We start from the raw sequence: 12500 nt of genomic DNA, 5'->3' as shown, positions 1-12500 counted from the left end.
CGTGACATCAACAGTTCGTCAACGTAACGTCTCGCCCGCTTGTGCCGACTTTGAACATGGCTCTTGTTGTTGTTTATCCATCCTGGATTTGGTTCCAATCACAATTTTTGTACAGTAGGTTATTTGAATGAAGATAATCTATATATTTTTATGTTTCTAAAATCAATTAGTTCACAAAAAATAATAACAACGGGTATTGAGGTAAAATTTATGCAAAGGTAATGACAGACATGGCAAAGGTAAATCCTACCTGATCATTGCCTTCCTGAACTGCGGGATTTCTCCCAGACGGTATCCTTATCCTTCAACTGATGAGGATAGATGTTGTTTAAGAATCTGGCTGAGAGCGTCTCAGTGCGGTTCCCACCGGAAACAGGGTGGGTGCACGTGACGTCAAATTGAGTTAAACTGAATAAATCACTTTATTTTTTATTATTATTTATTTTTTGTTTTATCTTATGGCCTATACTGTCTGTAGGCACACTTGAAGAGTGTGTGGGAAGCGTTGTTCAGCTTCTGTCAATTAGTGGCGCAGGCAATTTTATTTAAGGTGTTCAGAATAGTAGTGACAAGCGCCAAAACTAAAAAAAATGAAACGGAGAAAAACGCAGTTAAAGTTTTGCAACATTCAGAACGCAATAACTTTTTACTGCGAAGAGGTAGAAATCTCTAGTATTTTTGTGAAATGAAGCTCTATAACAGGGCTTTGCAACCATTGTAAGCACAATATAATTACGTTCTGTAGTTGCTCATTAACTGCATTTTTCGGGGGTGGGGGGTCACTATTTTCGGAACGAAAAAATTTATAATAATACTAATATCAATAATAGACAACCTCCACCCTTTAAGAATAATAAAAAAAAAAAATGTTATTGTGTAAAGCTCTTGTTGTGTGTGTGTGTGTGTGTGCGCTCGTGCGTGTGCGTGCGTGAGGGGAAAGACAATAGTGGGCTCTCATTGGCTGTCATCAGTCACGTCACCGCATCCCTGCCTCCCCATTCGTCGCTGAGCGGCCCGGGTGGAGATACCTTAGTGTAAAATTCACTGTGCGGTCACTTTAATGTGATGCCGATATGGTTGATTAATGCGTTCACTACTATTGGAATTTCATCCTTATTGCCATAATATTTCTGACGGCACAGATGCGAGCTAAATACAATAGGAAGAAGATAGTGCTATACCACAGCTTGCTGAGACACGTCAGGGTGAAAATGCAGGCCTCCCATTGCCTGCTCGAGTAAATACGTCATTACCGTGGTACAGTGGATCCGTGCGTGCTTTGGGGTCCGAGGGGTCTCCAAGCGCACGGGTTCGAATCCTGCCTACGGTCTGAGTGTAGGTTGGGCTTCCTCACTCGGGGCAACGGTTTCCTAGCGGGTGGGCTTTGAAATAGGAGGTACCCTTCATAAGTATCCCCTTTAGCCCATAAATTCCCGTGAAAAGCCCATATGGTATAAAAGAAAAAAAATTACTGAGTGAGCGCGAGAGGTTTTTTATTTGTCGCCAGCCGCATGGCTGTGTGTACCCCTCCAAAGAATGGGAATTTTGAACATGTTGCAGGCCGAATTTTGACTTGGACGTTGCAGATTCGGAAAGCTGAAGGCGAGACGAAGAATATGGTATACAAACCTCAAAATCGGCTAGGGTGGCGCTTATGTCACTACTATTCTGAACGCCTCTTAGTGATACCCATGTTAGGGCCCATATCACCACCCAAGTGCATCTTTGGTGTAATCACCTAGAACCTGGGTATCATGGTGACATGTAGGTAAATTTAAATCACTCGACAAATGGTATATCTTGAAAGTGGTGTGGTAGGATTCCAACCAGATGTCTGCCCGATCCCACATTCACCACCTTATCTACTATGCCACTGCCTCCCTAAATTTAATTGTATTTCCTGAAATATCGTTGCGTTAAATCAAAATTGCATTATTTAAACTCATAAATTGAGAGTTGACTGTGTGTGTGTGTGTATATATATATATATATATATATATATATATATATATATATATATATATATATATATATATATATATATATATATATATATATATATATATCCAAAGCTAGGAATTACGACACCAGGCTGCAACTTTGCCACAACATGATGAATTTTGAAGTCGCAAAAGCCAGACTAAGCAAAGTCGCACAGCCAATTTTCCACAACTTTCAACAAGAATGAAAAATTATTTTTTTCTGAGGAATTTTAGTGGCTGGAGAGAATGGGCCAGAAGTACATGGAGTAGGAAAAGCATGACCTGTAAATATTTGTTCAGGCTGCGTTTTAACGTAGACAATGAAAAAAAAGATAAATAAATAAAGATGTGTTTCTCCACGTTATAAAATCATGTTTCTGCTATCGTGCTAAAATTTACTTTATAATTTAACAAGTCGCAGTCACAAAGTCACAAGTTGCACTGAGGGGCTCAAAAATAGTGACAAAATTACAGTCACACCACTCACCAAATCCGGCAGCAACGTTACAAAGTCAAAGTCACACCTCAAAAAATTTGTCATACACAGTTCTGAATATACTGTTGCCATCTTTTTCCTTCAGTGTTTTGCAGGCATCACACAAGTCTTATGAGTTTGTCCACAAGAATACATGATGAATTACTTATTGAATTGGTTTAAGAATCATTCTGTTCCGCATGATTTGTCACAGCCTCAGTAATCAGTCAGCAGTTCTAAACAACGTATTTAGAAAAGAAATGTTTCATCATCAATTAACTTCTGTACAGAATAGCTAACTCTCCTTCACTTTCTCTTTTCTTCCACACATTTTTTTTGTTTCATATGTACAGCCTCTTCCTTTTTATTAAGAATATGGCAATTATTACCATTTCAACGTCCGAAAAATTTGCCATCTTGGAAATTACTGACACAGTACTGATATGTATGAACAGACACCACTGACACGTCATGGATCTCACTGACACTGAACTGACATGAACGTGATACAACACTAATGTGCGTGATTGGGCCTTAACACATAATGTTGCAGGTCTTGAAGTGTACACATCACCATGTCTTACCAAAGTCAAGAAAGGGAATGTCTCATCTTAGGTTTTGGCATAACCCACCTGGTATAACACGAAATGTTGCAGGTCTTCAATTGTACACAACACCATAACTTCCCAAAGTCAAGAAAGGGAATGTCTCACCTTAGGTCATAGCTAATAAGAAAGTTGTGGTGTGGGTTAAAGTTTGAAGTACAGCGGCGGTGCTGCCATCTGTTGCTAGTGAGCAGTTTCATAGAAAACGTTTTCAGGTGTAACTTATGAAGATTTCTCCCATGATTCCCCTATCTCTTATTTTTTCCCTCCATTCTCTCGTGGTTTTGAATTTATAAAGCAAATAAAACATGTTTAAATAAATAAATAAATAAATATATATATATATATATATATATATATATATATATATATATATATATATATATATATATATATATATATATATATATATATATATATATATATATATATATATATATATATATATATATATGCGTTTTCTTGCTTTTGCCACAAAGGGGCCGCCGTGGTACAGTGGAACCATGCGTGTTTTGGGGTCCGAGGGATCGCCAAGCGCACGGATTCGAATTCTATCCGTGGTTCGAGTGTAGGTTGGGTTTCCTCAGTTGGAGCAACGGTTTCCTAGCGGGTGGGCTTTGAGATAGGAGGTACCACAAAAAGTACCCTCTTTAGCCCAGAAATTCCCGTGAAAAGCCCACATAGTGTAATTAAATAAATAAAAAAAAAAGGCAACAACTTTTGAGGCTTGCTTTGTTGTTGGTGTTAAGGCCGCGAGGATCCATGGATCCTTACAACCCCTGGGGTAGTCCTGTGTGGGTATCACAGGCGTGGTAGCTGGCTGGTCTTCCCCAAGAAGGCACAGGTAAGGCAAAGGACAGCAGGTTGCTAGGAAAGGTGAATGCCTGAGACCGCCAGGAAGGTGGACAAGTCGAGTGTTGTGATGCCCAGGGCAGAGAGCTGGGACTCCGGGAGCATAGTGCAGTGCGGTAGGAGTGGAGACGTGGGCATTGGATCAGGAAATGTTCGATGGTCTCATGGGTAGTCGTACACCAAGGACAGAAGGGATCAGGAGACAGACGTAGGCAGTGCAAGTGAGCACTGAGTGTGGTGTGGCCCAAGCGGAGGTAGGCGATGGCTACTTTGGCTTGTGTTCCTTTCGCTGTTTGAATCTTATAACGACATTCATCCTCCCCATTAATAGTCCCTCCCATATCTCTCCCGCTTGCTGCCTGCGATCAGCACGCCATCTCTTGCTAGCTCAGTTCCCTTATTGATTCCTCCACCCCTTCCATTGAACCCGTATATCCTCTTAGTATTGAATCCTTGGTCTTGGCATAACCTACCTGGTGAGAGCAATGGCTAAGATGGTCTGCAGTTCCACCTGCGTAAGGGTGTACCGCACACACACAAAGAAGATGCAGTGGGTGTCGGTAAGTAGAGAACCTTGAAGGTGGCGCTGTAGATAGAGGTACTGTGCACCAGACATTGGCAGGATGAGAACACAGAACAAGAGCTCCACCACGGCCAGATTCACCACAAAGGCAGTGGCGGTGGTGCGTAGATTCTTGGCCATCGGCAAAGCAATGATTGTCAGCAAGTTGCCTGAGGGAGAGGGAGATTGATGTAATGGCCGATGGGCAAACAAGAACGATTTCTCTGTGACATGTTGATGGGACAAATAATGGGAAGGAAAAAAACAGCAAACATGAAATAATTTGAATAATTATCCTGTAATAACATTTTATATATATATATATATATATATATATATATATATATATATATATATATATATATATATATATATATATATATATATATATTTAATGGCCTATAAATTAGGGGGACACAAAACTACGTCTTGCAGTAACGTCAGTTCCTCGGCCCACTGATGGTACTTGAATTTGCTTGATAAAACGTATGGAACAAGAGACGTTGTGATACAATTCAAATTTGAATATCATGTTTAAGATTCTAGATCTTCGTACACGCAAAGTCCTCCTGACTTGTATGTCTTAAATTTACTTGTTTGAATTGTAAGTTATTGTATAAAAATTTTCCTATTTATTGTAACATTTATTTAGTTTGCGCCATCTCAACTCCATCCAAATCCTTGTTGAAAGAGAAGCACAGATAAGGAAAATTTGTTGGGTTTTTACCACTGCTTGCGTGATGTTAATCAAGTTTCCGAAATTGGAGAAATTTTTCACTGGTATGGCATTAGTGTTTTGAGCTTATGGATATGAGCAAGCATTTAAAAAAAAATGTATGCGAGGTCAACACATCGAACGAGACTGATGAATGACTGACTGATGAATATTTGAAAGCAATTCTCTTGATAGGATGCAGCAATTCCAAACCAAATATTTATAATATTGTTACACTGGGCACGTGTATATATGTTCCTCACAGGGTTTGTGTATTGCAGTCTCGTCACCAGGAGACTGGTAACAATCCATAGAGAAGCATGCGCTGGACAGAAATTGTGATGGTTAATTTCTTGTGCAAGTGAACTGGATACAGCAACAGCAAGTCCAACATTAAGTAACTCTGTCTCCGTGTCTGTCTCTCCTACTGACTCATTGTCCTTCTAACCTACTGATTATTCTCTGACTAATTGGTGCTGGCTCAATATCTCCTTTTATATAATATATGTTACATCTATATGATTATACTATATTGCATAATCTTCTCAATTATCTTTGTCACATAACATAAGAACCACAGCTCTACAATACACAAATACAGCATTAACCTAAACTTCAACACTGTTAGCCCAGGCTCCGCTCACCCGCCACCGATGCATTGCCTGCAATCCGGACGTTCTAAGATATTTCTAAACAATTCTCGGCACAAAACTATCTTTAAAGCCAAAAAATTGTTTCATAAATCTCATTAACCTTTTTTTGCAACTTAGTTTGTAAAATATGGCTATGTGCACATTAGGTCTCACGTATAATTATCTTTTTGCTAACAAATCCTTCTTTCACAATTTTTAAGTAAATAAGTATGTTAGTTATTTGCTTTTTATGCACGAAACTCACCCATGAACAGAATGATTATATGGCCCATGCTCGCCATTCTTTTAGTATCTGGACAGCTGTGAAAAAAACTTTGGTGACCCCTAACCTAAGGGAACAATTCCAACGATAAATAATTTTCTTCCTTATTGATGAATAAAACCTTACCCATACTTCGAAATAGATAAAAGAAAAAAAATCGAACTCAATAATGATAAACAGGACGGTCAAACAGCAATTAACAAGAACTTATAATTAAATGACTTAAAACTTGGCAGGAATTATAAAAAGAAAAATAAATTGAACAAGACCAACTGCCACTGAGAGAGAGAGAGAGAGAGAGAGAGAGAGAGAGAGAGAGAGAGAGAGAGAGAGTGAGTGTCTCTGAATAAAAGATAAAATTTTCTACTCGACAACGTTCTTCAAATTGTTTATTTATCTGTAGAGATTTAAGTTTAAATCATACCAAACGTGCCGAGGATGGCAATAATGAAGGCGCAGGCAGCAGTGAAGCCAAGCATATCTGCAGGGTACTTTTGAGTGCTGTTCACTTTCTGCTCGATGGACATGTCTAAGATAGAGGAGTTAGCCTCGAGATCTGGGTCTGTGTAGGAGGAGTCGGGCAGCACGGAGCTGAAGGATGAGGTGGAAGTTTCCGTCAGCAGCGTGGTGAGGTGGGTCAAGTGGCTCAGCCCGTCATCTGAGCTTAGAAGATTCATCATGCCAACCTCACCTGCAAGATACAGGGAAATGAGATCATGAAATTTATGTAATTTACAGCACGAAGGCTATGCCTGAAATGGAAGACATTTTGGTTCAAGTAGCATTTTTATACACTTTACAAGAAGAACTCTCTCTCTCTCTCTCTCTCTCTCTCTCTCTCTCTCTCTCTCTCTCTCTCTCTCTCTCTCTCTCTCTCTCTCTCTCTCTCTCTCTCCGCTTTGATAGACTATGCATGCGACATTTAGTTTCTTTCCCCGTAACTATATAGTTCCACTAGCTCCTTCATCACACAACTCTTTCTATGTTCCTGTCAGCCTAAAACGTGTACCAGTCTCAACGCGCGACGCTGGATAACCATATTTTGAACACCTTGGGAGGTAGAGTAATGAAAGAAAGTACGTAACGAGCTTTACATGACACGCGAAGTTAAATGTCGCTGATCCTCTTTAACACACACACACACACACACACACATAACATAAGAACGACGGTTAAATCATGACATGAGCTACGCAGTATATGGAGGCTAGAGCATTTGCAGGTGAGCACATATTTTCTCTCTCTCTCTCTCTCTCTCTCTCTCTCTCTCTCTCTCTCTCTCTCTCTCTCTCTCTCTCTCTCTCTCTCTCTCTCTCTCTCTCTCTCTCTCTCTCTCTCTCTCTCTCTCTCTCTCTCTCTCTCTCTCTCTCTCTTATGGTTGTAATCTGCTTGTATAGTTATTACAAAGCAACAAACAAACACACACACACACACACACACACACACACACACACACACACACACAGCCCGGTAGCTCAGTGGTTAGAGCGCTGGCTTCACAAGTCAGAGGACCGGGGTTCGATTCACCGGCCGGGTGGAGATATTTGGGTGTGTCTCCTTTCATGTGTAGCCCCTGTTCACCGAGCAGTGAGTAGGCACGGGATGTAAATCGAGGAGTTGTGACCTTGTTGTCCCGGTGTGTGGTGTGTGCCTGGTCTCAGGCCTATCCGAAGATCGGAAATAATGAGCTCTGAGCTCGTTCCGTAGGGTAACGTCTGGCTGTCTCGTCAGAGACTGCAGCAGATCAAACAGTGAAACACACACACACACACACTTGAAGGAAGAAAATTTTAAAGCTAAGAAAGAATATGAACTACAGCAGAGAGCTCTCAAGAATATTAAAAGAGGAGAAAAAAAATAAATGTAAGAAAAACAATTGAAAATTTTCATTAAATGACAAAGAATAGAGATGAAAAATAACTAGAGAAACCTTTGATGCAGAGAGAGAGAGAGAGAGAGAGAGAGAGAGAGAGAGAGATTCTTATCATGTAAGGGTATGAATTGCATATTATTTCCTTTGTTTCTATCCGTGAGAGCGGGGCTGATGTTAGCAAGAAGTCCCTATAAGTGCACATTCTTTTTTTTCCTTTGCATTCACTTTCAAGAGGAGACTATTCTGAGGTTAACATCCTCTCTCACAGGTTCAGTGTGGAAATCTTAGTTGTTAGATTACTTGTATGATCATAGACATAGGACGTCTAATAGTAATATACATTTTACTTCCTACATTCATAATCAAATAATACTTTAACAGTTGTGATAAATGCATTTGTAAGTGTTCTTAAATGTACGAGTCGGTCATCGTGTCAATGAGTTTTGCTGACGAAGATGGAGATGACTTGCTGCTGGAGGAGACTGTCTGGCTGTCACACGGATTGGCCGTTACGTTCCCGGCTAGGCGAATGCCAGGGGAAGTGTGGATTTGTGTGTGTGCAGACTGTCTTAGTATAGTGTAGTGAACTATACTCTTAATATAGTGATAAACCTAATTGTGTTGTATTAACATCCCTGAGAAAGGTGTGTGACAGAAATAGTGAACGCTTGACACTTGAACTCAGTGACCGCTCATCTACAAACACAAATATAACCAGAACATACGTTCAGTATTTCCTCATTACTATTGAAGAGAGCACAAAGTACTAAACAACGAGAACGGCAGCCTCAGTGCTCCTCGAGTTCTGTTCCTCCTGACGGCCTCCAGGTTTCTCATCAGCTTTACTATGTGGGAAAGCGAAGTAACTTTTTCGCGATGGTGGGAATACACAATGATTTTCTCCCTCCACATTACCACCGCGGGAAGGGAAAAGGAAAAAAGGGAAAGGAGATGAAGTGGAGACTGCGAAATTGCAGGAAAAATGGTGGAAGGAGTAAAAAAGGACGGAACAAGGAAGAAATGAGAGAGAAAACGGATATGGAGAGGATGAGAAACTCGCATATCTCGTAGTATGCGATGGAAATTTCTCGCTGTAGCGATGCCAAATTTTGCGAAAACCAGGAAAAAGCATGAAATATATTGCTACACCTTGTTTGCTGCGGCTTTGAACCCTACTTTTTCCTCTTCTTCCTGATCGCTAACTTGGGTGACGAAGAAGAGGGCGTTGCGTCTCCCACGCCGCTTGTGTTGTAGTGGGTGCGGAAACGTCAGGTTATGGGGGTGAGGCGTGGCAGCCATGATGGTGAGGCTTTTAGCTCGTGCTCAAAGAATGTGAAGGAGGGAGAAGAGTAGAGAACCTGTGGAGGTGATAGCACGGAGAGGTAGGAGAGGGTGGAAAGTAAGCGGATGACGGGAAAGAGGGAGAGGAGAGAGAGAAAGGAATGGAAGGAAAAGTTGAAGACACCAGACCTCTTACTTTTTAACACACACACACACACACACACACACACACACACACACACACACACACACACACACACACACACACACACACACACACACACACACACACACACACACACACACACACACACACACACACACACACAACTGGAAATTAGGAACAATTTACTGAGAAGAGGAAATTTTAAATAAATGAGAGAGAGAGAGAGAGAGAGAGAGAGAGAGAGAGAGAGAGAGAGAGAGAGAGACAGACATTCTTTATCCTCAAGCATCAGTCAGCCACTTTGAGCCATTCAGGAAGTGCCAGCACAGGAAGGAAGAGCACCATCACGTTCGTTTCGTACGGCTTTAAAAAATTACCTCAAAGAGTTCGCTGTCGGGGCACTATGTTACATCCTTCGTGGATGAAAACGTCAATACCCTGCGTATAAAGTAATGAATTGGGTTTTATATGGTAATGTACGAGAGATTTTCCTTCTACACCCGTGTGTGTAGACTACCCTTGAGCCTCTATCCACTTCACTTGGTCCACCTAGTCCATTCCAGCGAGCAGTGCGACTTTCCCTCATCCACCTCACCACCACTATTACTAGCCTCTCTCACCGTCTTCCTGCCCTTCAAATATCTTTTCAAATATTCATTCTCCCCACCACCTTTTCCTGCTCTTCCTAATTTCCTTTCACCATCACTTCTTATGCTCCTCCAACTCCATTTACTTTTCATTACTAATTTTGCTATTAACTTATCCGATCACCATCTCCTCTCTCCCTATCAATACCTTCTTCCCTGTCCACTTCACTCTCCTCGCCACCTCACTCCGGTCATTACGAGGATTCCCACCACCTCGCCTCCCAGGTCCGTATTCTGAAACACTCGCGTTTCACCTCCATTGCTTTCAGAACGCTCTAATTGAAACACCAATGGGTTTTAAGGATGTTTTTATGTTTATAGTGACAGATTAACAAGATATTTTACAAGAGAAGCACTAGTGAGAATGTGTGTAGCTAATTGTCTCTGTGGCCTTTGAAAATAGTGGTGGTGAGAGAGGAAAGGGTTTCTGAATACAGCCCGCCTCAACCCGCTAGCCCAGACGCACGCCCATCAGGAATTCCCGAACAAGCCGCTCCTGCTTAACATTCGCGTGTGTTTCTCTTCCTCCTACTCCAACGGCCGGGTTAATCCTCTCTTATAATGGAACAGGGCCAGATTAAATTTATTCCTGTTTGGACTGCAGAAGCCATCTCTCTCTCTCTCTCTCTCTCTCTCTCTCTCTCTCTCTCTCTCTCTCTCTCTCTCTCTCTCTCTCTCTCTCTCTCTCTCTCTCTCTCTCTCTCTCTCTCTCTCTCTCTCTCTCTCTCTCTCTCGGCTTAATGACTGACCGTCTGATCAACAAGGAAAGCAGAAAGGAATATGCAGTAGTTTTTTTTCTTTTGCTTGGAGAGAGAGAGAGAGAGAGAGAGAGAGAGAGAGAGAGAGAGAGAGAGAGAGTGAGTGAGTGAGTGAGTGAGTGAGTGAGTGACTGAGTGTGTGTGTGTGTGTGTGTGTGTGTGTGTGTGTGTGTGTGTGTGTGTGTGTGTGTGTGTGTTTCACTGTTTGATCTGCTGCAGTCTCTGACGAGACAGCCAGACGTTACCCTACGGAACGAGCTCAGAGCTCATTATTTCCGATCTTCGGATAGGCCTGAGACCAGGCACACACCACACACCGGGACAACAAGGTCACAACTCCTCGATTTACATCCCGTACCTACTCACTGCTAGGTGAACAGGGGCTACACGTGAAAGGAGACACACCCAAATATCTCCACCCGACCAGGTGTGTGTGTGTGTGTGTGTGTGTGTGCGCGCGTTACGTGGAATTACATAAATACACAGAGAATGTAGTACATATAACAGACATGACATAGTGTCACTAAAGTGATAGCAAGAAAAGAATAACAAAGCATTCACAAGAAACTCAGTAAGAAATAAATACATTAGGTGGTTAGAAAAGTAAAAATATGGAGTGATATTTTATAAGGAAGAATAAAAATAGAAGAAATGAGGTGCTCCCATTTCATGAAGGCAACGACTTTTATTTCTAATAGATAAACACTGGTACCGCAGATCTGAGGCAAAATATTTATCGAGACGTCGTCCAAAAGTCTTTAGGAAGCTGCAGTCTATCATATCTCCAGGAAGCTTATTCGATAGATTGACGAAACGAGAGGGAAATATTTATTCATAACATTTGTAGGATATTCCTAACAATTCCTTCCCTGTTTGTATTTTCTATTCCTGCAATGTTCCTCCCTTCCTCGCGACTTTTTTTTTTCTCTCTTCCTGCAATATATAAGTGCCTCATTCTCTGGTTTTGTCTTAGTCATGCCATTCTTCATTCTCCTTGACGTTCCCTGAGACCCAAATAAACCCTCAGATACCACCCTTCCATTCTTACGGATCCTCAGATAGCCTTCCTGAATCCCAAACATGCCCAAACGTTCTCCAGCATCCCTACGTAACACCAAAAATTCTCTTCTTAATCCCTAGCTGTATCCTTATGTAATATTAAGCAGCTTCTTTTGTTCCTTCATCTGCTCTAAAACTTTCCGTAACATTCCCAAGCACTCCTAGACACTATTCCTCCACCCACGGACTCTCCCAGGCACTCTTCCACCCACAGACATCCCCAGGAACTCTTTTTCCTCCAATATGCACCTCCAGGCACTATCCTTTCCCCCATGGACACTCCTCAGAACTCCCAGGCACTCTCCTTTCACCTACAGACATTTTCACGCACTCTCTTTCTCATTCTCTCTCTACCCATAAACACTCCAAAACACTCCCAACTCCTGGATACTCTCCTTTTAACTATAGACATTCCCACTCTCTCTCTCTCTCTCTCTCTCTCTCTCTCTCTCTCTCTCTCTCTCTCTCTCTCCACCCACAAATACTCCCACGCACTCCCAAACATCCCTAGGTACTTTATTTTCACATACAGACACTCCCATCACTCCCATGCACTCTTTCTCTGCCCACACACATCCCTTGGCACGTTCAGCCAGCCTCTATCAAGCGG

The 12500-nt window shown here is 41.7% G+C and overlaps 1 protein-coding gene across 1 annotated transcript in view; it reads right to left on the bottom strand.

Annotated features, from left to right (window-relative positions):
- Window positions 1-12500, bottom strand: part of LOC123519733 (G-protein coupled receptor moody-like) — a 145550-nt gene that overhangs the window by 20456 nt on the left and 112594 nt on the right. The window contains exons 4-5 of the mRNA XM_045281237.1: window positions 6531-6797; window positions 4386-4646 (exon numbers count right to left, since the gene is read on the bottom strand). Of these exons, the coding sequence (XP_045137172.1) occupies window positions 4386-4646; window positions 6531-6786 (517 nt within the window). The 5' untranslated portion in view covers window positions 6787-6797. The remainder of the gene's footprint in view (window positions 1-4385; window positions 4647-6530; window positions 6798-12500) is intronic.

This window comes from Portunus trituberculatus, chromosome 46, assembly GCF_017591435.1.
Source record: "Portunus trituberculatus isolate SZX2019 chromosome 46, ASM1759143v1, whole genome shotgun sequence".
Classification (NCBI taxonomy): Eukaryota; Metazoa; Arthropoda; class Malacostraca; order Decapoda; family Portunidae; genus Portunus; species Portunus trituberculatus.
This window is presented reverse-complemented; position numbering and strand designations above follow the sequence as displayed.